General features: G+C 39.6%; 1 protein-coding gene across 8 annotated transcripts in view; it reads left to right on the forward strand.

The window, feature by feature from the left end:
• Nucleotides 1-26,815, forward strand: part of LOC146755412 (receptor-type tyrosine-protein phosphatase T-like) — a 170,514-nt gene that overhangs the window by 85,844 nt on the left and 57,855 nt on the right. For all 8 annotated transcript variants that reach the window (XM_085525588.1, XM_085525594.1, XM_085525587.1 and 5 more), the window contains one exon: nucleotides 19,459-19,584. In XM_085525588.1, coding sequence (XP_085381714.1) covers nucleotides 19,459-19,584 — 126 coding nt within the window. The remainder of the gene's footprint in view (nucleotides 1-19,458; nucleotides 19,585-26,815) is intronic.

Raw genomic sequence — 26,815 nt, forward strand, 5'->3', positions numbered from 1 at the left:
TGTTCATTCTCACTGCTTTGCTTTCTTCAAACACACAAGGCTAACAAGGCAGGTCCTGAGCCTCTCAGAAGAGCAAGGAGCAGTGTGACTTACTCTGGATGAGTGGTAGGCATTAGAGAAAGCAAGAAAATACTTTTAACATTCTCTGTCATTGTTTCAGGGTCTGAATGATTTGGCTGAAACAAGGCATCTGTGTCATGGAGCAAATATTCATCTGGTTCTACTTGTTGTGGAGGTGATGGGGGCAACTGAGAAACAGTGGAATGCCAGCAGTGTGAAGCAAACCTTCAACTCTGTCTTATCCCCCTGACAGCACATTTAGGTGATCGTATTTGTGACAGTGGATGAGGAATGGTAGAGCCTGATTTGTGTACGTGCTCCAAATAAAGTGCTGATTTCAGCATCAGCTGAGATGTGTTAAAAGTAGTGGCATTTTTATTCCATCCTGCTTTAAGTCTGACCGTCAAGAGCACTTGGGTATTTTCTGCAGTGTTAGGAAAAACATTGTACTTTGTGCTACCTGCTGTCTGTGCTCCAGGGTCTATTAAGGGCTACCGAGCTCGAGGGCTTGAGGTTTGGTTTGCTGGTTGCAGAACAAAGTGAGAGAACAGCTGATGGTTCTGTGTGTGGTTGTTGCTCTGTGGCACAGAAAGGTTGGCACCTGTAATGAAGTATGGATGTCTAAACAGTACAGTGCACACAGTAAATAAACTTTGGTCATCTGAGGGTGAACTGACCAAAGCTCTGCAAAGCAGGAAAAAGTAGATTTGCTTTGGTTTTTTTTTGTTTTTTGTTTTTTTTTTTGTTCTTCTTTTGAACACACTATTGCATAATAGTTTGATTTGTGGGAAATGTTTGAGAAATAGAGAATCTTCCCTTTTCCAGGTACTTGTGGGCTGTCTGTGAGAAGCAGCAGCTATAGCACTCATGTCCTGTGGTGCAGAGCGGGCCCATATGTCTTCACCTCTGGGGGGAACTGATGCTGTTTACTGTGAAAGATAGTCTCTTGTTTTCCTCTAGAACAGTCAAATCCTCCTCTGAGGAATCCCTAAATTACAAGATCAAATCATTGCTTGGATGCACCGAGCGTGAGGATTCTGCTTGAGAAGCACAAGCTTCTTGAATTGCTGCATTGTGCAAAGGGAGAAGGAATCCTGGCTTTCTGAACTGTAGCTCAGGTAATAAGGGAAGATGATCCTGATGGCCACAGCTTTTCAGTGCACCTGGTGCAGGGAAGAGCACTGTGGGAGAAGAAGAGGAAGAAGGATCCAAATGCTTCAAATGGAGTAGGACAGGGAAAAAAGCACAGTTTTCTCAGTTTATGTTAGAATATTGCTGTATACCAGAAGCACCAATGTGTTAAAATGCCCAGGTATTGTGCAATGGTTGCAGAACGGGCTCAGATAAGGCCTGGTGCTTCTGGGTTCTGTTTCACAGCACTGGAGAGTTCATACTGCAGTATATATCTTGCTTGTTATTTACCAACCATCCTTTTTGCAGTCCTAGAAAATTTATCAAGTTAACTCCCCTCTCTCCCACACACAGTTTTAGTATGTCCACTTGTATGGGAGAGAAAATGCAATTAAACCCTTGCTTTTATCATGGTGTTATTAGGGTGAGAAAGTGCTGACAAGGCCTCTGCCTTCAAACTTGCTTCAATCTAATTGTTCTCCATTTGTGGTTCTATAGTTGACTTTTTAACTGAGCTTTTCCTCCCCTCAAATTCAACTTGAGCTGCATTTTTTCAACATAATAATGTTGCTTAAAAGGAAGGGGGGGTGGGGGCACAAACATGGCTCTGTAATTTTGTCTTCATTTGAACTCTTTATGATGTTGTTGGCATTGGGAAAGAAGATGGAGGAGTGTGGAAGGGGTTGATGGAGGAGGTGAAACTCAATGCAGCTACTCCTGTTGATAAAAGGTGGTAAAAGGTGGGCAGATCCAGGCTCTGGTCAGCTCAGCATAGCAGCAAGAGCTGGGGGGAGAAAATAATGGTTGTTGCAGTAGTAGATAACATCTTCAAGCAGTATTAATTCAATTGGAAGGTTGTAATAAAACCATTTATTTTCAAAAAATACCAGCAGAGGCCAGTTGTGTTTTCCTCATATGCAGAGCAGTTGTCAAAGGAGGTCATCAAAATGATGATTCCTCGTCTGCCCTGCTTCTTATGTCCTTGACTATTTTTATTCACTGTTTTCATAGCTAGCACATCCTGCTATGCAGAGTTCTCTGCAAATAAGCCCAAATTAAAAGTCTATAAATATTTATTTTTCTCCCCGTGAAGCAAAAAGATTTTGCGTTGCTTTTATTACAGCATTATCCTTGGTGTCAGGTAATCTATCTGAAAAGATATAAAAAGAGAGTCACACTTAGAAGGCTTTTTCACGTTCTTGAAACTGAAGGCAAATATTGACTCTGCTTTTCCCTCTAGAAGAGAAATCTGGTTGTTTTTGTATATAGGCTTCTTATCTAAGATTCAATTTGAAGGGGAAGTGACTTTGCTGCTTTTGTCAATTAGCAAGTCAGCAGTTTCAGAACTTACATGTGATTTTAACATAGTTACCCGAGGATGCATTTGAATTTGGTGTAGATACACTTATTCCACATTATGAAATTGTTTCTAACATCGTTTGCCTTTCAGAGAATTTCAAACCTAAATTGCAAGTGAAAGCTTTATAGTTACAGGCGCTGAAAGTTTGCTCACTCGTGAATGCAAACATGACGGCGGGGTGTGTGTGTGAATGCAATCTGATAGCAGAAAGCAAAGCATTGCATTCTGCAGTTGGACTCCGTTGTGTCAGAAGCGTGAACGGAGATGTGTGTTCCACCAAAGGGAGGACTTATGGTCTCTTTGCTAATCTGCAGAGCATTGAGTCCGCTTGGTGTGTCAGCTGCTGGGGAGTTCTGTTAGGAGTTCAGTGAAGGAAAAAAGAGGGAACACAGATGGATGGAAGTCTATGCTTGCTTCTATGTTGGAAATGCATCTGCCTAAAAAGAAAGTATATGAATGATACAGGATCATAGTGTTTATTTTGTTTCACATGCCCTGTGAAAAAGGGGAAACAATAACCCTTTCTTCGAAAGCAGTATTTATCTTGAAAGTGCCTGTTTGCTGTTGGACGGTGAGCATTTGAGGTCCCTAAAGAAGTTAAAGCATCCATTACTTTCTGGTTTTCCAAGAGTAGCTGCACAGAAAGTAGAACATTACTTTTATAACCTGTCTTCCTTTATAGATTGATGGATAATGGTGGTATTGTGAACTTTCAGTCAAGGTTTTGCTGAGCCTTTTGTGTTTTCCAGGTAAGGCAGATGTGCTGAGTGAGAACAATGTTACAAAGAAAAATTAAAATACTGAATGTCCTAAAATAGCTTAACAGGGAAAGATGATACACAAGTCTTAGGACTCTAAGTTACTTCTATCTCTATTCAAGGATTGTCAAACTCTCTACAGTCTGCATCCCTGAACTGTGAAATATTCAAGGGGGAAGTCACCAAAGCAGATACTTGGAGCCAGGTGTTTAGAAAGCTGGCACCGTCGTGAATGGCCCAATTCAAATTGGGTGTATAGATAACAACAGATTTTATTTTTACTATACTGTAGAAGCTAAACCATATTTTAGAAACTGAATTATGCCTGTAGTCCTTCAGTTCTCCCCCTTTAGCCTTCTTACAAGGGCTTTATTCAGTGACCCTACAGGAAACCAACATTTTAGTAGATAAATTAGTGTTATTCTAGCAACAAATCTCAGGCTGGTATTTGGATTCCTAATTCTCAGCCTCCCAGCGTACTACCAAACCTTGGTTATCTGGGGAACCCATTACTGATTCTTTAAAGCATGCAGTGTATTAAAAATTCCAAAGAAATGAAGAGGTTTAGCACAATAACATGAATTTGTTCAAATCCTGACCATCATTTAAGTCTCTGGGGTGCTCTGATAATACAAGTGCATAGAAAGTTGCATATTCAGCTGGGTATAGTTTTCATCTCTGGCAAAATGAAAAGGGTTTGGATATTCATTCCAGGAGACATTTTTGAAAAGGACTTGTGATTGATATCTTAGTCAAAAAGACTTAAGGCTCTTGGAAAACACTTTATACTTGTCCAGAAGACACTGGTGCTGAAAGGCAGCAATTTTAATAATTTAGAACATTAAGAACATAATCATTTATAATCCAGCAGTGTCTTTGTACATGTCTGTGTTCTTAGGGGTTTCAAGCAGATAATACTTATTTGAAAGTCATACAGAAAAGGAACATGACTTAAAAATCTTAAGAAGAGATAATGATTAGCTCTGTAATCTGTTTTGCATCTCTTTTGAAAACGTTTTCAGTGTATCATGCTAGACAGTGGTGTGTGTGTGTGTGTGTATAAAATAGCTTAAGAGTTCATGAAGGCTGCAAAGGTCATTAAAATCAGGTGAAGCTTTCTCCATCTGCTGTAGGAAATCGCATGTTAATGGGCAGAATTAGGTGACCTTTGCAGGAGCCTGGAGATACGTGAAGCTATTTGGAAATTCTACAGCGAATGAAACAAACAAGATCACCTGCTAGATGTATTTATTTCTCTGTGTGCAATCTCTCTTTCTGAGAAAATCTTGAATGACTAATAGTTGTTTAAAACTGGGTCTAGAGGAGCCTTATAGAAGGTTTTAAGCTCACTGGACTGATTGTCCTTGCACATAAATGTAAGTACATTGTGGACCATTAAAGTGAGTAATCATCAGATGTGTCTTATGCTTCTTATTGACACCATCACAGTTGGTAAGCAATGGAAGTCTTGCTTGCATTAACATAGGCAGATGATATGAAGAATCTTGCAGTATTTTTATTGTAACAGGAGGACTGTGCTCCTCAGCAGAAGGCTTCATTTCCATCACGGTTCCCCAATTCTCAGTCTTCTATCCTGGGGGTGTTAAGAATAACCATTTAACTTGGACGGCTCTGTAATGGAGGACTGTGGAAATGGAGAGGATGATGATAATGCATTCCATTGTGATTTAGTAAAACAGCCTTAAAAAAGGGCTTGAGTTTCTGTGATGTGGTTTTGTTTCTCTTATAGAACACCCCAGATGTTACCATAGTACCATGTTGTTGTGCTATAAAACAAGGTAGATATTTAATGTTTTCAACAGGGTTCTGTGGCTTGCTTCCTAACCAAGCACTCTCACTTGGTGTCTTCAGCCAGTCACTCTTACATGAAAAACAGGTGATTAAACTGTTACTTAACAGATGATTTCTATTTTCAAAACAGAAAAACAATACTTATTATCAATCCACATATAAAAGACGGGGAGTGAACTTCCTGACTTTTACAGTTAGCAAAAACAGGGTATTATGGGTATTCTTAATTATGTCTACATGTATTACATATACATATATATTATTATTTTATGTAAATGAACTTTTAAAGCCACTTTGAGAAATAACATGCTTTATAAACATAGTGCGTGTCAGCATTGTTGTAAAATTACACCCTAGTCTCCATGAATGAAGACCTAAGCTTGAAGTAGCTGATAATGTACTTATGAGTTACTAATTTCTAAGTCATTGATGTTTCATGTCAAAACAGTAACTTAAGATTTGAAAAAGTCAAATAGAAACTTGTTAAATGAAGGGTTTAGAGCAAGTATACTTGTTCCTTTGTTTCTCATTATTCCTTTCCTATCTATTAAATACTGCATCAATTTGACAGTACTGGAAATCAGAATCTATTAAATAATTACCCAGTTTTAGCAGTACCAGCGTGACAGTCCACTGACTTTATCTAAGAGATTAAATCAAGTAGTCAAAACCTTTACTGTCATAAACTCTGTGGGACTGGATGGGTGAAAGATTGGCTCAAGCTGGTACAAATTTTTTCAGTCACTACTGAATCGCGCAGTGTTGATTGCTGCAGCCAGATAAAGATTTAATTTAGATCAGAAGTATTTGGAAACATTCATAAAGATCCTACAAGATAGAGTTTATGAGGGAATCAGTGCATGGGCATACTGTTAGACTGGATGTATCTTTAGAGAAGAAATATATTAAATGGCTGAGTCTGTGACTAACCTGAGTGTTGTTAACTTTGTGTATACCTTTCTTCTATATGAGGAGTTGGCTAAAGGAGTAAAGGATGATTCTTGAGATCTAACTTCTTTTCACTGATGCTCCTGATGTAAAAGCAATGGATGTGTAACCCATAAGCACTCACGGACGCGCAGTTGGAAGAGAGTAAATTAATCATACTGGAGGAACGAAAGCTTTGAAATGGGGTGAAATCGAAATTGGATGTAATTTAGTATTGCAGTGTGTAAGGTCATGCATGTCCGGATTAATTAGATTCTTACTTAAAGATAGAGAATCAGCTGAAAGTGACAAAAAAACTGCTGGAGCATTAATAAAAGGAGATTGAGGTGAGTGAGAGATTTGTCCTAACGCAGGGAACGAATTCCTGTAAGGAAGGATGGTAAAATAAGAATGCTGTTATGCAGATAAAAAGTAACTTAATTTGGCATGTTCTGTACAACTTAGGTGCTCCTTTAGAGGAAGGATTAATTCAGAACATTACAGATGCAAAGAAGGGCTATGAGGATTATTGGTAAAACTGACAACTTTCCCTGTGAGAAGACCACAAGAGTGTGACTTTATTAATCCGGAAAGACAGTGGCTCCTCATGGAAATACACAGAAAGAAAGGAAAAATAACAGAATGCTCTAAACACTCCAGATTGCTCTATTTTTCTAATGGGCACCCCTTCACTGACCAGGTCACCAAGTTACACATCCAGAAGCATCGTGGTAGGATGGCTTAACATCTTGGTGCTTTCCTCTTGGTGAGGTAGCTCAGGTTTGCTTTCTCCCATCGTGTAGGTAAATGTAAACTTTGTTCTCACATCCCCATCTCTTGTGTTCAGGAGAGTGTAGCCTGTGCAAGTCTGAAGATACCATTCTCACAACAGTGTTTTTTGATGAGGTTTTTTTTTCTTGATGTGGAAGCCTCACTCTAGAGCAGTCTGAGAACTTTTACTGAAGTGAAACAGTGTTTTGTACAAACCCCTTGAGACTTAGAAGTATATTCTTTTCTACATCGTTTTGTCCTCCCTATGGTGCCCTCTGTCGAGCCTTAAAAGGCCACGTCAAGATGATCTCTGGTGACAGCAGCAAGAAAAAGTGATGATACCAATGGATGCCATGCCATTGGCTATAGTCCTCTTGAGAATGGCTTGATATTTTCTACCTCAATCAGTACAGGTAGAGATGATCAGGTAATTAAGCTGGATTTTCTGCTAATAGATGATGTAATTTTTATTCCTGGCACTTGACTCAAGCAATAATTGCTTAGTCCTTCATTAGTTGCTGCTGTCATGCATGCAGTATTCCCAGTGGCTACTGTCAACTCACTCTGAAGAAAGAAAAGGTCTCTACTTATTCTTGTTTTCAGTGTTGAGTGTAATCAAATTCACTCAGTGTTCGTGATGCCATCCAATCTGCAGAAGAAGCGTTACGTCAATTAGCTCTGTGTACAGCGTGAAGACTGTGTGATTCTGTGAGGAGTGGGATCGCTGAGGTTGGAGCAGTGTTTTTGGAAGTTGGTGACATAATTATAAGTCAGGTCAAATATATTCCATAAATCAATGTTCCCAGCTGTCCTGCACTTGAATGCAGATGATTTATGGATATAAAATCTCTCAGAGGAGGAGGGAAAAAAAAGAAGAAAGGGGAAAGATTTCATGAAAGTAAAACTTGAACTACTCAAAACGATTTGGTATGATCTTTACATTTGAAACCAAGCCCATCGCCTTGATTCTTTTTAGTCCTTATGCTAATAAAATAACTGCTAGTTAAATATTGCTCTTCAAAGTCCATGTTAATTGTGGTAACAGTTCTGGGAAATTCTATTAGTTTCTGCCACAGATAAGTGTTTTCAGAGGTAGTTAAATAACATCTTTATTCCAGCTGGGACCTCATTGTCAGGTTTCTCTTCATTAGATAATCTTAAAATAGCCTTAAACTACTAGAACTGCTGCAATACAGTCAAGTATACCGATTCTTTTTCTCCCTGAGAGACAGTTCTTCACAAGGAGAGGGAAAAAAAAAAGTACTGTTGGCTGATAGCCTAGTGAGAAGTCTATCTTGTCCCAAAGTGCAGAATGTGATTTAAAACAGTTATGCCTCCTGGGTACAGCCCGACAAGCGCTGTCACTTACATGGGAAAACAATACGCTGTAATCCCTTTCTCATCACTAAAGTGTCAGTTCAGCACATGAGGTAAATGCCATCTCTGCAAAGACAGCGTCACTGTCCTGTGCTTGTATGGCTTTGCGTAAGGGCAAAAATCACCCCATCTCTAAGTATCCCCAGGAAAGTAGTAGCCAGCTGTCGGAGTGCGGTTCAGCTGTAGAAGCATCACAAACGTGAAGGTTCTGAAAATGGTTGGGTAGATTCATGGGGAAGGAACAACTGACTTGAGAGAGGCTTGTTTGGGGCTGGGAAGGAGTTTTGAAGAAGATCTGTTGTGTGCATGTCCTATTTCTGCATCTTTCCCAAGTGACGTCTAGCAGATGTCTGACCTTTGGTCTGACGTGCTGCTGTCACTCTTCTGTTTTGGAAGCAGCATGAAGTGCTCTGCTGTCTTTTCCTTCTGCCAACCTCAGATATGTGCAGGTTCAGGCGATTATGATGGAACCCAGGGGCATCAACAAAGGTCTGATACGGTACCATGCTTGTTCTCTTAGGCTAGGAAGTGCATGAATAACAAATGGAGATACCTGACTAGCTTATTTTTGTCACTATTGTGCTTGATGTGATATGCTAAAACCTGCATCTGAAGCCTGAAAGATCTTAAGTTGCTTTTTCTTAAGAGAAGGACCATGGGGCAAACGCCAAGAAAGCATTACCTTCATTTCTTACATTTTTGGCAGTAGTGCCTTACGTGTTCTTGCTAACTGAAGTATCAATGGAGTTACAATGTGGTTCTAATTTAATGGGTATATTTAGTACCAATTCATTTGATCAGAAACTGAATCTAATTTCTGAGTTAATATTATCATTGTAATGTTTTGAAGCATTATCTATTTAATGAATCAGATTCTACACAATTACTTTAAAATTACAGTGTCTGGCATGAAAATATTATTGAAGAACACTGAGTTGATTTGAATTTTTACACTCAATTTTAACTGCATAGCTGAGATCTTTAGGATGGCGCTTTCATCTCTGCTTCTGAGTATCTGCACTTTCACCTGGGGACACTGGGAATGCATTACATGTTAATGAGGTTGCCTGTGTCATCTTGTAAAGCGAGTGCATGCAGTTGTGTGCATAAATACCCTTTCCTCTACCAAAATCAAGTGGGAGAGAAATTTTTTAGGGCTTGATGGTGTATGGATAGAACAATATCGTAGAGTAAGTGTTTGTCTAATTAACAGAGGCAGCGTTGTTAGACCTCTACTGTAAAGAGAAATTCTGTAAGCAAAGGGATTTACTTTCTTAGAGTGATGCAAAGACTTCTTCCAGAATTAGACTTCAGCAAATGAGCTTTTTGTGCATCTGAGTCGCACCTGTGAGCCAGAACTATTTCAATGTAGGAACAGTGATGAAATCTTTGACTGCAGAACTGTTTTGTATTGCACTCTATGTAGAAAACGTCACAAAATCCTTGTAGGTTACTCAAAGGAAATATTGATGTATTGTGACCTACTGTATGTTAAATGCTATTCAGACCAGGTTCTAAACTTGGATCTTTAGGTGCCTTTCCCTGGGCCATCTCAGCTGTACCAAGTATGTTTGCACTAGAGCATGAAGCACAGGTTAGACCTGTGTGCACTTGGGATAAGAAGCTCAGGGTACCTGGTTCGTGTCTCTCAACTCAATGACACAAGGTTTAAACCGTGACCAAATATGACAGCAAAAGGTTTCCTGCTAGAAATTGGCTGTTGAGTATCTTGAAAAGTAATTGTGTTGATGTTCTGCCTTTCATATCTTGGGAAGAGGTGCTTTAAACATATAATGCTTCCTGGCATGGTTCAAACTGATGCTATTTTAAGAAGTAGGAACGGAGGAATTCAGAAAATCCTCCTTTAGAAATAGTTTCAATTTAAAACGTAGCATTCTAAGTTTCAGACTCAAAATGGAGAAGATCCATCCCAGAAATGGGAGGAAGGCTTTGGATGAGGGCATACTGTTTATTATTTTTCTGCTACCATTCAGGTTTTCTATAACAACAGCACAGCCGGAACCCATTTTGAAATGAAATGCGTAGTGAACTTAAAACATTACAAATGAGCCCATTTGTGCAGTTTGGAATTCCTCTAAAACCAAGGATCTGAGCGGATAGCATTGAACTGTTCTCAATCTTCTATTAGCAAATGATTTTCTGCATCAGAGGATGAAGGAGAAGCTGTTTTCTCCCTTAGTGGAACTGCCTTAGTATTACATGGCTGATGGTCATTATTTGAGATTACCTTTGCTTTGTCTCTGGTTGCAGCTGTTTCAGGACAACACTGTGCGGTGAGATGTGCTCTGGTGGCCTCCTTTTTAACACAATATGAGCTGCTATTAGAGAGTTGCATTTGTGTTAATGCCTTTAATTTTTTCTCCTTTCCCCTGCTGTCCTTCTCTAATACACAGTTTAGGAGCCAACAGCTGTGTCTCTGCTAAATGCGTGTTCTGGGTCTGGCACTGCAAGTTGAAGATTCAAAGCTGTAATTAGAGGGGCACTTTAGCATTTCTGCTCACATACCTAAGTTGGATATTTGGTTAAGCAGAAAGGGAGCTCTATATATTTTCAGGGACTCGTTTGCTATCAGGCAGGGATCTAGTCTTTCCTGGCACCTATCTGTGTTTTGCTCTTTGGACAAAGATATTTGTGCTACAGGCTAAAAGTAAGCAAATCTTCCCATGATTCCCATGTTTGCAGTGTGCTGCAGAGGATAACAAGGCTCCTGGTGCTGTTTGCCCCCACTGTACTATGATTCTGGAAGGCATTTCTGTTATTACAGTGCAATTGGGGCACTCAAGAACGTCAAAATGTGTGAAAAATAGAAAATAAATGGACTTAAAAAAGAAAACAAAAATCAAGTAACAGATAATTAACTTTTGAGTCCAGCTGATTGTTGGTGCCTTGGCCATCACTCAGCTGACCAGACTTTGCAAGGTCTTTCGCGTAGTCCATCCAGCATTTGACATCCTGCCCCCAGCCTGACTGCAGGGCACCTGAGAACAGAGCAGCTGGCTCACTGCTGTTATTTCAAGGCCTGAGTCTCTCCTGACACATTAAATGAAGATCATGATGCAACTGAAAACAGTTTTAAAAACACATCTCCTACTATCCTTGAACCCTGCACTTTACATGTAAATTGAAACTGCTGGCAACAAATAAGAGAGTATTTCATGGACCTCAGTCTATGGAAGGTGCAAACTCATAGCTGCAAAAATTGATAGACCTCAATAAAATTTATTTATGCAGCCAAACACTCGGAGTAACTTCCAATAAGCACAGAATTAAATTTAACAAGATATGTCAATTGCAACACTCATTGCAAGTTATTATTATTGTGATATGAGCCAATGAGATTCTGTCTGAACAGGTTATATCCATTTTTCTAGGTAACTCTCTGGTATTTGACTGGTATGCAGTTGAGCTATTACATTTTATATACACCAGCTTAAATATCAAGAAGCAATCTTTGGAGATCTATGCCACGCTGGATGCTTAAATTGCACGAGTGCTTCAGAAGCAGTTTAACAAAAAAAAATCAGTATTGATCAGAAAGAATCAAACTAGGATGTGGCTCTGGGCATCCTGGTCTGGTGGCTGGCGACCCTGCACATAGCAGGGGGGTTGAAACCGGATGATCATTGTGGTCCTGTTTAACCCAGGCCATTCTATGAATCTATTCAGTGAACCTATGAAACTATTGGATTTAAGTTTCTAGAGGAAAACTTTGAAACAGGTATTTTTAAAATTACCTGTATGCGGGCACAATCTGTAATCAAATCATGACTACCTTGTCTTTATGCATGCTGTATGTAGCTTTCTATGAGTATAAAATGGAGGGGTGGTCTTTGGATCATGCTAGGTGTTAGTGGAGGTTGGCTCTGGAAATGTGGTGAAGGATCAGTGAATGTCAGATGCAGAGAGAATTAGAGAGGTCATTGCAGACTGAATGACAGCAACTACCACAGAGAAAAGGAGTTATTTATTTCACTTGGGAAAAGCACTGAGGTAATAAAATGCCTTCTGAAAATCTCAGCTTAATTTTTTGCTCTCTAAAAGTGATAAAAATCTGTTTCAGTTACTTTTGATTGCAACCAGATTGCGTTTAACTGCTTTCCTTTTTCACTGTTGTGGCAGTTAACATGATTTCTGTTCCATTGCCAGAACTCACAAGGACAGTAGCTTAGAAGTCTTCAAAGAAAGCATCTCAGCTACAAGGAGATCCTCCTTGGGATTCCTGATAGTCCATCTTTTTGTTTTCATTCATCGCCATGCACAATATGAGTGAACCGATGACTGCTGCTTGTTTGAAGCTCTAACATACTAATTCTAGGCTTATTAAAAAAATTAAATAAAAAAGCTAGGGTTCATAATAGAATAAAGAAAATAAGTGCAAAAGAGCTACCTTCAGGCAGCTTTTCCGCTGCCTTAGTGGATGGGGAAAGTCATAGATATGTAATTTAAATGACTCTGCAGGCTGAATATCTAGCTATTCAATGTGACATTATAAAATGCTGAAATAAAGTCAGTCAGTAGAGCGTTCTGACTGATCCAAGAGCTCCAGTGGAATAGCTGATGTAGAATGTGGTTGTAATGCACCGTACACATAACATTAGATAACCCCATTCGGATTTACAGAGTTACCAGACCCAGCACTTTTCAGATGCTGGAAGGAAAGAAAAGCAACGTTACTGAATGTTGAATATTAATTTTGGAATATAAAACTGTATTAGGAGGAAAAAGGTGGCTGTGGAACTTAAAAAGCAGAAATTGGAGCCAAGTAAAACTTGGTTATATTTATGGTACAAAAATAAAGTCAAGTAAAGCGCTATGAATTTGCATTTTAAAAAAGGAATCTTAATTTTATCATACTGTGAATAGCACAGAAGCCTCCTACAGGAGTGGAAAGCTACCTGACTAATGAATTAAAAGGATATGATTAACTGGAAGTGTAACAAAAGCCATTGGGGAATGTCTATTTAAGAATGTTTCATGATTTTGAAAACCTGTGTTAATCTTGGAAGTTTAATTACATGAAGATAGGCCGGCCCGAAAACTTCCTGCAAGTTAATCCTGGTGTTTCAGCAGCCTGAAGCTAAGCTTCATTTGCAAAGCCTGGATTCCTTGAGAGCCAGCTCATGTGCCATGCTGGGTGAACTGACTTGGTGCTGTAGCTTAAAACAACATTGGGTTTATAAACGTGTATATATTTAAAGCAATTCAACGTTACAATTGGAGAATAGATAAAACCTCCCTTGCATATGTCCAAACCAACTAATACTTTGTGTTGAAAGTAAGATGGAAAGGAAGTTAATGGATCTCCACTGTGGCAGATGAATCCATCCCATGACAGTGAGGACTGATATGGCAGCAGAGAACCAACAAGTCATTGTACTTGTAGGGGAAATGAATGTGTTTGAAGCACTGGAGAAATCATTGGTGTTTCCTCCTGAAGCCCAAAATTTCTGGATAGCTTGAGAAATGCAGCTCTGTCAACACAAGACTTTGAAGGGTAAATGTGGATTTGCATTTCACAGTTGTGTTATCTGAATTTCTGTTAGGTATGAGCTCAAGCAACTGACATAAGAAAATTATACCTTGTTTTATGCTGGGGAATCTGCTCCTTAATTTCTTCTGGTGTAGACCCTCAGGTGACTGAGGGACAAAACCTTACCAGAGCTTTCCCTGCAGTTTAAAGAGAAGCATCTTCCTCATATTCTGAATATATGCAGCGAACACATGGTAGGTTTTGAGATGGTAAAGGCAACTTTTCTCTTTACAAAAGTCTTTTTCTTGAAAAAACAGGTAATATAGAAGTAATTCAGGAAAATAAGGAGGTATTGATTGAAATTAACCAGTTACAACAGTAAGATAAGATGGCAGAAGGATGATTTTCTGAGGAATGAGCCTTTCTGAAACTTCCTATCTTGTACTATGCAGAATCACAAAGCTTATCACTTCTAGGCTGTTACACATGAAACTAATGATGACTCAAGTGACAAGCACCCTCTGCCTTCTCTTTGGTATGATGCCTGTTGAGAGCTGAGGTCACTGGACAGTGCTCATCAGAAATAGGTCTGTCGAAGTTGGATCTGTTCAGCTTAGCATTTCTGGTTGCTTGTACGTGTATTTCTGATGACTTCTGTGTTAACCTTTCTGGATGGAGTAGAAGGTATATGAAGTTGTAGCTACCACCCCTGATGAAAGAAAACTCAATAGCCCTTGAAAAGATTTACCCTGTCTTAAATGAAGTGGCTCAACACAAAGTTGATTTGCACACCCTGTGCTACATGAAGTCTGCAATCTGAGAAATTTATTACAAATGGATTCTTGTAAGACAAATCGTGTGGAATAAATTGTTTTTCTAAGGAGCCAAATGCAGCTCTTTCAGTGAAGTATAGACAAAAATTATTGATCAGAGAGCGTTGTTTGGTTTTGTTTTAATTTCTGGAGTCTTACAATTCCCAAGCACTGTCTCATTCTATGACCATCTGTTTCTTCCTGAACTCTCTTCTTATTTTGTGAGGCTAAGAATGAAATGAATCAATTTCAACCCATTTTCAGAACAAGTATTCCAGGGAAAAAGCATTGGTTGGAATGGTGTGTGCTGTTATAATTTCTATCCCCAAAGCAAAGGCATGGAAGGTGACAAACGGCACTATTGAGGTTCTTGCTCTCTTCCCCCCCTCCCCACACTGGGAATGTTGTAAATGCCTCATTGAACTGTCTGAGGGTGTGTTATTTTCAGTCTGTATCTAGAAATACAGGATAACCAACGAGGCTTCTCCCATTAGTATATTTCTTTATCCCTCTTTAGAAGTATTGTTTTTTATCTAGTGAGTCTGTGAGAGTTTGACATTGGATGACTTTATAAAACATTCTACTAATTGGATTTGTTAAAATAAATAAATCAAACACTAATTGGAACGTGCCCTGCCATTATTTTTGCTTACTGAATTAGATATAATGGCGTGAAGTCCTTTTTATCATATTTGTGCACTTATTTAAACACCCCCCTGGCGCACACTTCTGCAAATTCAATTATATATTCAAAGGAGGCACTCAATTTATGCAAGGCTGGTTTACATTTAATCCGGGGGCAAGACTCAGCAACTGATGATAGGTCTGTTCAAGATTAATTAGCATCACTCAGATGAGCAGTGGCATTGTTACAAGCCTGCAGTGTAAAACAAGGGATATTTAATCTGTCCTGTGTGAGCTGTTATTTGCTTCAATATGACCCTTTTCAGGAAGGGAACGACTTCATCCTTTTTTGGCTTTCATTTTGTGTGAAAAGAGATGGTCAACACCACATGCATTATCTTAACAGTATCAGAGTCATCTCAGTTTCCTTTCTTTTTTTGCCCTACTTAGCAATTGTATTTCTTCACTTAATTTTTAGCTGATTAATGGAAAGATTCTGGTTTGCATCCCAAAATCCTTAGCCCTGTTAATTATTAACGAAGACACCAAACCCCATTTTGGTTGGTGTGCAAGTGCTTTACTTTTCCTCTGAGCTGCTTTGTGACGCTGTGGGTAGAGCTGTGACGTGCAAACCTAGAATCTAAATTCACTTCATAATATCTTTTATAATGAATTATCTTCTCTCTGTTAATGAAAATCCCTGTTCTGCAGTCAAGCAGTTTTGTTTCAGCAGTGGCTGATTTTGTATTAAGATGGAACTTATCTATGTGGTTTTTCTTCTCTTGTTATGTTCCTGCAGAGCTGTAGCTTTTAGGTATCCATACAGGTGATGTCTTAGGAAATAGTAAATATTAAGCTTGTGCTGCTGCCAGTGAAAGGAACTCACCTGCAGGTTTCAGCCTACTATGCCATTTTGGAGTCGCTATCCCTACTTAAGTAGGCATTTAAAGTCCGTAATTACATTTTTTTGTTTAGACTGAAATTAATCAGTGGGGAGTAATTGAATTTCTAAGGACCTGGCAATGAGCTGCTCATGTAGCAGAGCGGATGGCTCCATCCCAGCAGGTTAGCACTTGTGCAAATGCCACGTGTGCCTTCACCTTGCTGCCTTGCCATCTTGCTTGGGAGCTTGTTCTCACGCACACACACTTGAACATAACAGCACACTCATCAGTTGGGTCAGCAGTATTCCCCAGAAGAGGCAAGATGCTGTGCTTCTCTTTAAACTCTCTCTTCTCCCCTTATGCACGGTTTGCTCTGCTCAGAGCCTGCTGCAGCCTGGACCAGGCTGTGGGCTCCATGGGCAGTGGGGTGCTGCTGGTTGCATGGATGGGGTGATCCTATTTGATCTGGTGGCCATATGCATGGATTAAAGCAGAGTTTGGTGCTCTAAATATCTGCAGTGGGTGTCTATGAGTGGGGGCTGGCAGCAGGGCACCTCTGGGAGGAGAAGGCAGGGCTGTGCTAGGCTGGGCATGACCACTTCCACAGGGCACAGATTGTTTGAGAAAGAGCTTTCTTGCTCACGGGTGATCATGGCTGCGTCCCAACTAGGTCCACTTTTAGTTCTTGTCCCTTTTGCCACTCTCTAGCACAAAGCCGACAGGTGCTTTCCTCTTCTTGATCACCAGGATTGAGCCGTTGTGTGCTCCCTGTGCAGCCACTCTGCTTATCCGAGCATTGAGAATCGACTCCGATGCTTTTTTTCCCCCCTGTCCTCATTTCCTGCAAATTCACCTCTCCAAATTCCAATTCTGCTTCCAGTAAATTAATCCATCTGGTTTATTGCCTTGTCACTTTGCATTTGGTGGTTCCTCCACTAACTTTTCTTTCTTCAGAAATGTAGATGTGTTTGCAGCTGCTTTTAAGGCTCTCCATGGTTTATCCTTTCTTATCCAATCTCACTACACGGGTTAGCCTTGAATTTCATTCAAGGCACTTTCAAGCTTCTTAAGGTGTTGTCTCTTATCAGTGGAAACTCCCAATTAATTTCCAGAAGCTCTCACTATCCTTGTTCAGCTTGCCCTCCAACTTCACCCGCCTCTGTGTACATAAAACAATCTATTTGGCTAATTGTATCTGTATATCAGCAATTAGGTTCCCTGTTAAATAAGGACTTCTACCCTGTATTTTGTTGTCGTCTCATTTTGCTTCTGAGACTATCAGCACCTGCGTAATTTTCTCTGTACGCGAGTCCTCGTACAATTGCATGTCTTGATCAGAGTATTTATTTGCAACTCCTTCAAAGGAAGAGCTGAGAGACAGCACCACTTACTGTACTGTAGCGTGCTTTAGAGAGGTGTTGTGTAAATGGAGTTTGTCTGAAGTCCTCCTATTAGAGTGAATCTATTAAAACTAGAATGCCCTGCGTGGAGACGGAGAGCAGAGTATTTGATATTGTCTCTTGTGCCTGCTCGCTATGGGAGAAGGTGATTTTTGGCTGCATTGCATGCTTCTCACAGACAATCCAGAGCACCTGTTTTTTCTGTCAGACATTTTAATAAGCACATTTAATATTTTAAACTTGAACTTTTTCACCTAAATTAAATTAAAACTTGAGGGAAACGGCTGAAGTGCGGTCCTGCTCATTTTGACAGCTCTGAAAGCCTCACAAGAACTGTAAATTTAAAGCAAAAACTACTTTTAAATGCTGTAGGAAATACATTTGCAAGGTCTCTGCTGGAGCAGGCAAGGCTGCAAGGGTCATAAAATCTGCTAAACTCAGAACTATTTATATTAAAATTACACAACATAACAATTTTTTTCTGTTACGACAAGCTTAATCTTTAAACTTGAACAACACCGACTACGGTCAGGTACTCTATCCAACAAATCCTTCAAGCGTGTGCTTAAATAGGAATAATTTGTGTGAATTTTGACATGAATTTTTAGAAAATCATTTGTGGTTGGAGTGCACTTTAAGTCCTTTAGCAGAATAAGGATTGTATGAGGAATTTTGATGTAACTGAGATGGGTTTGGTCTTCCTTGGGACACGTAGAGAAAAAAAACACATGTTAAAACTAAAGAATGCTTAAATGACCCACTGCTGGGTAACGGTTATTGAATTGAAACCAGAGATCACTTGTGTACTTGCTATTCGTTGTGCATGTGTAGGGAATGCAGCCTGTGGGAAGGTAAAGAGCCGGGAACGTCTCTGTGCATATAACTCTGATTAGTGTCAGGAGCAATTGGCAGTTTGGCTGGCACAGCAAGATCGTGTAGCCCTGAGCAGTGCTCAGTCCCTGCAGCTCCAGAAGTGTTAGATATGTCCAGCTGACTTTGGAGTAACTGCCCAGAGATTTCTCCTTGCTTCTGTAAGAGAAAACAAAAGCAGAGCAGTGACACTGTTGTCATAATTAAGGTCAAAACCCAAACACCCAAATTACCTCATGTAATAGAGCCAGTACTACAATATGTTTGGCAAACCAAGATGGGGAGATGTGAGGAATGTACCTGAGGCAATGGAAGGGGAGGTTCAGCAGTGTAGTAATGATCCACTAGTACTAAATGGGGATAAACTAATTGAATTAGTTTGCCTGACACACGAGCATGTGTTGAAATATATATTTTTCCCCCACCGTCAATGCATTTATCTTGATTTGTAAGTGTTCAGGCAGCTGCCAGGTGGCAGTGAACCACATTCAAGTATTTCAGGAACCGGAGTAGGAAAGATCACTTAGTCAACAGTCTGGAAGGTGTGAATGCCAGTTTCTATCCACTTCTTGTTATTCTCCCATTGTAGAGAAATTAAAGGCTTACACTGTGAGGTCCAGTTCTGAAAGGCCTGGAGAAGTAGTCATGTGTCACATAGGACTTTGTGTTATTAAGCATAAGAGGTGGTTGCAAGGAAGGATGCAAGTTCTCAAAGTGCAACCCAACCCAGTGTAATTTGAATCTCAAGTGAAATCAAGCGTGTATTGCTGTAGTATAGGGATACTTTGCTTGTCTTTGCCATTTGGGTTCTTTCTTTCTCTTATTTCTTTAAAAAATCTGACCTGGAGGTTTCTGTAAATACCAGCACTGGGACCCAAATGCGTGTGCTTGTTATGTGCAATTGTCCGTGAAAATGTTAAGAAAATAGGTGGAAATAAAGGGAGCTGATGGAGGAGAAGAGCAGCAATGTGAGAAGAAAGACTTCTAAGGGATACAAAAAGGTTGAACGTTCAAAACTGTTTTCTGGATACCTTCTCTGCTCTCTGAAATATATTATACATGACTTGTTTGTTCCCCAAATTTCTCCCTCTGTAAACCTAGGTGTGAGAAATTAAATGATTTTAGTGTCATGATTATGTATAATATTAATGCAGGAATGTATGTGTTTTTCTTGCTTTTAGGTGGTTGTTCCTTTGATGAGCACTACAGTAATTGTGGTTATAGCGTGGCCTTGGGAACCAATGGATTTACCTGGGAGCAGATCAATACCTGGGAAAAGCCAACGATGGATCCTGCAGTCCCAACTGGTGAGTGAGAAGCCTCAGCAGCAGCAGAGGTGTTACTCTGTGAGGATCAGCTGTTAGCCCTGAACAGATTACTGACATATATTGTGAGCACATCATAACACCACTGTCTTTTCAGTATTCTCTGAAGAGTTCACAATAATGATAACTTCCAGTGGTTTTATTTCTTAATGGAAACTAACATTATATGTTGGTGTATATGGCATAAATCCCACAGAATGCTTTGTTGACCCTGAAGAAAAGCATATTTTAGGAGAAGGCGCTATATTTTTCTGAAAACCATAGTTTGTGCTTTTTTGGCAGTTGAAATAGCTGAAGTCCCTGCTCTAAAGCAATTGACACAATGGCAAACAGAACTGGCCAGCCAACTTGACTGCAGTCTTAAAGTATTTGTTCCAGTTAATTGATTGCACTCTGACAAGCATGAACTACTTGGCAGAATTAACATCTTGTGTTGTTGTTGTGGTATTTATATGACTGTAAATTATTGGGCTAAGAAGCCTGAAATTGCCAGGTGCCTGTTAAGGGAAGCACAGAGAGCTGATGTAACAATAGTTCCCTGCTGTAGCCGTGGAGAGGCAGGCTGGTGTTCATCCCTGTGTGTTAAAGCTATTAAAAGAAACAAAACAATAAGAAAACTTGTTTGTTTGTTTGTTTTAATTACAGCCTAGATTGGAAACTGTTAGTAACTGAATCTTTCATAGCATGTGACTTGTAGGACTATTTGTTTAGACTCTGGTATCCCAAAAGTTAATTCTGAAAGTTACGTCTCTGGTCTTGTCTGTAAGAATGCATTTCATTATTCTGAATGTGTTCTCAATGAGGGCAGTTTTATTTCTACATCTCCTCACCTTCAGCTCTTGTGTGTGTCACAGTCCCTGTTCATGGTAGACCTAACTAGGGAGAGATGGCAGTTATTTGAATTTACAGATCTCAGAATGATCTGAAGGAATAGGAACAGACGTAGCTGTGATGCCATCTGGAAGGCAAGGAATTAATGGGAGGGCTTGTACTGGAAAAGTTCAGTACTTTGCTAACTCCAGATGTGAAGGAAAAATCTATCTTCCTGGCTTCCATCTGAAAGTGTTTTATCATCTGAAGATGCTGGGTCTGTGGAGAAATTGATAGGCAATCAACAGGCTGGGATGGCAAACAAACCCCAGAATAGTGCAGTGTGTTTCTTAACAAGGCCTTCAGAATTGATTTTCCCAATTAAGAAGTAGATAGAGATGTGTGTGGTTCTTTCTCTTAGTGCTGTGTTCCATATTATCAGGTAGCACTAATAGTTAGATCCATAAAAGTGTTAGAGCAACTGCAAATTAATGACAACGACAACAAAAAGCAACATAAAGAAATGCAGATATCTCAATTGTATGGAAATACAGAAGAGGGAAAGCTTCTAACAACTTATAGTGTGCTGATATTGAAACGCCATTTAAGTGAGCTTAAAGGGTATGAGGGGCAATGACAAAGTGCTTTGCTTTACTAATTGTTTTCTCAGTACTAGTCATGCAGAGCAGATAGTCAAATCAGTAGGTAGGAAAATAAGGTTGACCACAGCAAATGTGTACAGAACACATTTCTCCACTAACAAAAATATGGTTTCAAAAGCTGTCCAAATGATGCTAACGTCGAGGTAAATTATGGTGGTCAATTAAACTGCCTTAAGCTTGCAGAGATGCTAGCGCTATTACTGGGAGTCTGTATTGCTGGATGGAATCTTAATGCATATGTTGTTTGTATTGGTTACTTGTTTGAAAGTCTGTTTTGTGAGAATAAAGGATTACTTAAAAATCATCTAGTGGCAAAGCCAGCCAAATAAACTGATGAACAGCATGTTCCACTCCTACAATCAGAGACATCTTTAAAGCCAGAGTACCAGAACATTTGGTGATTGACTTTCTATTTTGTTTAATTTATCCACAGCAGCTGAAAGCAGCAGGGTGGAAATCCATCGAGTTTGCAAGGGTGTCAAAGGTGGTAACAGTGGTTGGAATAAGCAACTGTGGCCAACTGGAGGCAGGAAATCTCTTTTAGCATGGGCAGGAGCAACAGGAGTGCAAGAATGCATAGAGTTGTGAGCAGTAATGTGTGTTTTCTTGATCAGGATGCTGTTTTAGGCACTATGCAGTTCTTGTGTGACTGGAAACAGCATAAAATACTGTATTGTGAAAGTGGTAAAGCATGAGTGAGCAGACATTAAATTGGTTCCACGATACTAAACAAGTCTGCAGCGCAACCTGCTGGGAGACGTTGGCAGAAAAGCGTGGCCTCACCCCATCCTGGTCAGCCCACATTAATGTTGCTCTCAGAGCTATTTCCTTGTTTAAAATGTCGGCTTTCATAAGCACCAGCTTATGAAAGCTGGTCCCTTTGAATTGAACTAAGTCACAGAATTCCATCCTCCTGAATACTAATGATAACATCTAGTGCTTTTTACAGTCCTTTTCATCGTTAGATCTCAGAGTGCTCTTCAGAGGAGGTCAGTATCATGAATGAGAGCCTGAGTCTGTTATACCATGTAATTCTCTGCTCAGACACTGCTGCAAAGGTCTCTGCTCAGGGATGACTTCCTATTTTTATTTATATTATTTTGAAATCCAAGTGTGCTCCTCAAAGGAGGGGGACAAAAAAAAGCACAATTAAACTGCTCTATTAGCCATGTAAAAGTTTGTAGGCAATTTGTTTTACACCACTGCTAGCAAATAAACTGTTTGTCGTGAATTCTGTGGTTACTTCCTTAGGGCTGGAAACTGTGTTAATTGGAGGATTAAGAACCAGATGTTTGTTGTTTCAAATAAACGTTTCAGACAACCTGAAATAAATGAATTTGTAGGTATCTAGTCCCCAGACTTTGGTGCAACTCTTTCCACCTCCTTGCACGATAGCAGGAGCGATTATAACAGAATATTCCATAACAGATGGGTGTTTACTTAAGCTTGAATTTCCTCAGTGATGAGTATTCTACAGCCTCTGGGCTACTTGTTCCACTCTTTGAGTTATAAAGGTTCTCAGTACTCATCTTCCATTTTCCCTTTTATGGCTTAATGTCATTATTTTTTTCTCTATCTATGACTAGGAAGAATAATCAGTTGTTGCTCTCTTTTATTATCTCTGACGTAGCTGTGTGAGGTTAAGTCTTTGTTTCCCAGGACTAAGTATGACCCAGTGCTTTTAACCTCTTTTAATTCAGAATGTTTTGCTTCCTTCTCTCTATTTAATGCCTTCAGTCATTACCTTCTTATCTTTTTTGGGTATTTGCCTAAAGCTCTCTTATCAAGCTGGGGTTTGATACACTGTATAAGAGTCTTGGCAGGATGTGTGGCTGTAATTCTGTTCCAGAAGTTTAGACTACAGTACGTAGTTATATCCTGCTCCTTGTATTTGCTTGATGCAGTTTTTATTCTTTCTTTCCCCGCAAATAACTAGTCTTTATGTGCTTATGTATTAGATGATTTGAGATGAACATGGGGGTCTAGTCTGTGTTGAATGACAGAAGATGCTTCCTTGCTGATAAAAAGGCCTGAGCTGTTGTGTATATCAGAGGCAAAAGCTTGGTTCATGGAACAAGTTCTTGTGTTAAAACTAAGAAAAACACTGGCTTTACTTTGCATGTTATGACACTGCAGCATTCCAGGAACCCTGCACCTGCCTACCCTTGCAGCATTTGTGAGAATATATTAATAATGGAAGTATTTAACATTTAGCATTTGCATGTTCAAAGTATTTTACTGGCATTTACTAATTAACTCCAATGGAGACCTTGCTGGGCTGACTAGACTGGAGCAATTACTTTAATTGTGTTAAATACAGTCGTCCTCTGAATGCAAAGCTATGGTACAATGTGCCTTTGTGCATCAGTGTTAGGCTGGCTGTTAATCTGCTGGTTTGGCTGTGTGAAGTTTGGTGGAAAGCAATCAGCACACAGCAGTTTGAAGGTCTGGCCTCATCTTCCCAACTGCTGATTTCCTTTCATTTATACAAACTGGCACTTAGTGTAAGTGCTAGTTTACTTTGTATGTATGTGTGTGTGTATATCCATAGTTATCCTGTAAAGATGAGCAATATCGCTGCTGTTTTGGGCTGAATCAAGTAGACATTGTGTTTATCTAAGAAACAAATTTAGATGAGCTTAGAGCTGAATTAAAAGGTTAGAAGAAATCAGAGCATTCAGAATTAGCACTGTGGCATTAGTGTGTCACTTACCGAGTGCAGGCAGCTTACCTTTCCTCACACCACAAAAATCAACAAGACCCATTATCAGCCAGCAGTATTTTCATGCTAGAAATGGATGCATTGTTATCTAAGGGTTGAACTCACTTGAAATGTGTAACCGACAGTTTGGAAGCTGCAAATGTTTGTGGAAAATGCCACGAGTACATAATTTTGTGGGTTTTCTTGTGTGTATTTATGTTGTGCTTCTCAAATAGCTGCTAAGTAGCATTGCACCACAGATATGGAAGTGTGCATGTACTGCATTTGCACTCTTGCTGTTTACAGCTGAGCTAAAGCATTTGAACTGTTTCACAGTGCTTCAGAAGACAGAGTATGGTAGTACCAAGAGACTGCAAGCTGCCCTATTGGTTTAAACCCTAATGGCAAGTGCAACATTGAAATAAGAGGTTCACTCTTCAGAGATGGCAGTCAGCATTTGTCCTATAGTCTTCACATGAATATGGAGAAGGGTTCTGTGCTGACACCTTATAATTGTAGATGTTTTGAGATAATGGTAAGGTTAAGACACAAACATGTCCTGTGAACTTCCGTATGTGAGTTGGTATTGCATGACACAATGAAATGAACCTAACTTGAGAGGTGCTTGGTGTTTGAATTGCATTGCTTATCTTGAACTTGTAGTGGATTTTTTCTTTTCTCTTGCAGCAGAGATAAGGGATGGGGACTCTTCTCTCATCTAATTGGGCGTGTACTTTTGTTCCAGTAGCTGGAGGGCTCACTAAGCTTCTCACTGAAAGAACAGAAGGGTTATCATCATTAGCATTGCTTCATGAAATAACCATTTAGCAAGTGAACATCATAGGCATGATGTATATCTGAATACCAGATGGCTAAATTCTACTTGGACTCCACTGAACTGAGTGAAGTTTTATGTTTCTCTAATAGGCCAAATGCTTTCCTGTGTCCCCTTCTTCTTTGCAGCGAGTGGCACTGTGAAGTTAGTGTGAATGAATAATTGTGGAACAGCTTTCTTTGGGGAAGATGATAAACTTTCCATCTATGCCTACACAGAAGACTGACAGGATTGTTCAGTTTCATTCAGAGAGGAGTGATGTGCAGTCAGTGTTAGCCTACCCAAAGAACAGAGGACCTCTGTACACACATCAGGCATTTCTAGTTTTATTTCTTCAAGGCTAGAGTAAACACCAACGTGAGTTAGACTCAGCTTTTTTAAGTTTGAAAGGCAGTGCAGTAGAATTAACATTTTCCTGTGTCAGAGTGGATTAATACTTGCTTACAAGAAAATAAACAAACTTGTTAAAGGAATAAATTAAAACCCAATTGTGTCTATGATGAATCATGATCCAATTTTGTCTGAGAGGGGAGAAGGAAAATTGGCTCAGCTGTCTATGTATTGTTTCTCCAAAAAGTATTTTTTGTGGGGGAAAATTACTAAGAATGAGTGAAATATGTTTGTTCCCACTCTCTGACTTCCATAGGAGTAAATAGATTAGCCTGGGGACTGGGGACTGAACTCAAAGTAATTTCTCAGCTTTTAAGGTCTGAGCAAAAAGGGATCTGTGGAGACTTTTCACAGTGCATTTTAATTCTGCTCTTTACCATCTCACTTAGTGTCTGTATTTTGGGGTTGGCTTTTATAGTAACAATTGTAAATAATTCTTCTGAATTTTCATCACTAACTTAAACTGACTTGAGTCTGGGGGGATGATTTACATCTTTCCCCTGATTTTATTTTAGGTAAGTGTACCTAAGAATGCTTAGAATTGGGAAAATGAATGATTTTCATCCATACAGCTGTTTATCCATACAGCTTTGGGATGGACAGAACATTGTAAACAACTAGAGGGAACTTACTTTGAACTGCACCTTTTAAATTGCTCACACTTATGCTATCTATCGGGTCTCCCCAGAAGCTATTACTGCAGCTGATTCTTTAATAGCCGCTTGCAGCCCAGTGTTAGTATTTAGCTTTCCCTCAGAGGAATATATTGTCATCCATATTTTTTTTATTTTCTCTGGTCTAGGTTATCTGTAAGTAAATCATACCTGCATTACTATATAATTTGCTTTTCAGCCAAGGGAAACTAGCAGTGAAGACCATGAGCAATTACTTCTGTTGCACACAATTGCTTTCAGGAAGGCAAATCTAAGCAATTAGTCTTGAGGGTGATTCGTACCAAATATTAGATTTCTATCTGGTGTTCCTGTATTCTAACACCAAGTAGATTTCTTCTGTGGTTAGACCTACTGATTTTGGGTGGACCATAAATAGTAATGAATTAAAGTACGCGTGAAATTACAGACTTGTAAATTAACAATCTTGCGCTGAAAAATAATAAGCATAAGTCAGCCAACTACTCTGTGATGTTATATGCAGGAGAAGTTGATTTAATTAAGAACTCTTAGCTCTCCAGAGGCTCGCTTCTGAAGGAAGCTACATCCCGGTTATTAATGTTTTGTCAGTCCATTGTGAAATAGAATCTTTCCTTATGCGTCGTTGTGAGAGGTCAGAAGAAGCTTCCATGTAGTTGGCACTTTGGTACTGTCATCTTGCTTAGCAAGGGAGCGTAGTTTGCTCTGAACATGCACATATCAAGATAAATCAAAGAGGGTGGAAAGAATGACTTCTAGGAAGGCCTTTTAATGACCGTGAAGGAAACATGTAGGGAATGCATGTAGTTACTGCAACTTGATGTGTTAAATGGTACGTTTGAACTGTTGTGAGTCTATTTCTGATCCTTTTCAGTGGAAAAAGTCAGAAGTGGGACTGTTTGTGAGTGCCAGGACCTTTCCATTATCACCATTAGAGAGACCATGACACTTAAAAAGCAATGCCATAACATCGTTCAGCATCATGCTAGGAGGAAGGACAAGAAATCCATTGTTATACACGTTTATCTTCCATAGTTCCAGGCATATTCATTTTTCTCAGAACCTGTTGGCTCTGTCAGGAACTGATGTTTTTCAGCATCTTAGATTAGGAACAATGCAGACTATGAGGGCGTGCTGTCCACGTGCCATGGGGTAGTTGTTTGAG

The sequence above is a fragment of the Coturnix japonica genome, chromosome 32 (genome assembly GCF_054131305.1).
Source record: "Coturnix japonica strain WE chromosome 32, WE-NBRP24, whole genome shotgun sequence".
NCBI classification, from domain to species: Eukaryota; Metazoa; Chordata; class Aves; order Galliformes; family Phasianidae; genus Coturnix; species Coturnix japonica.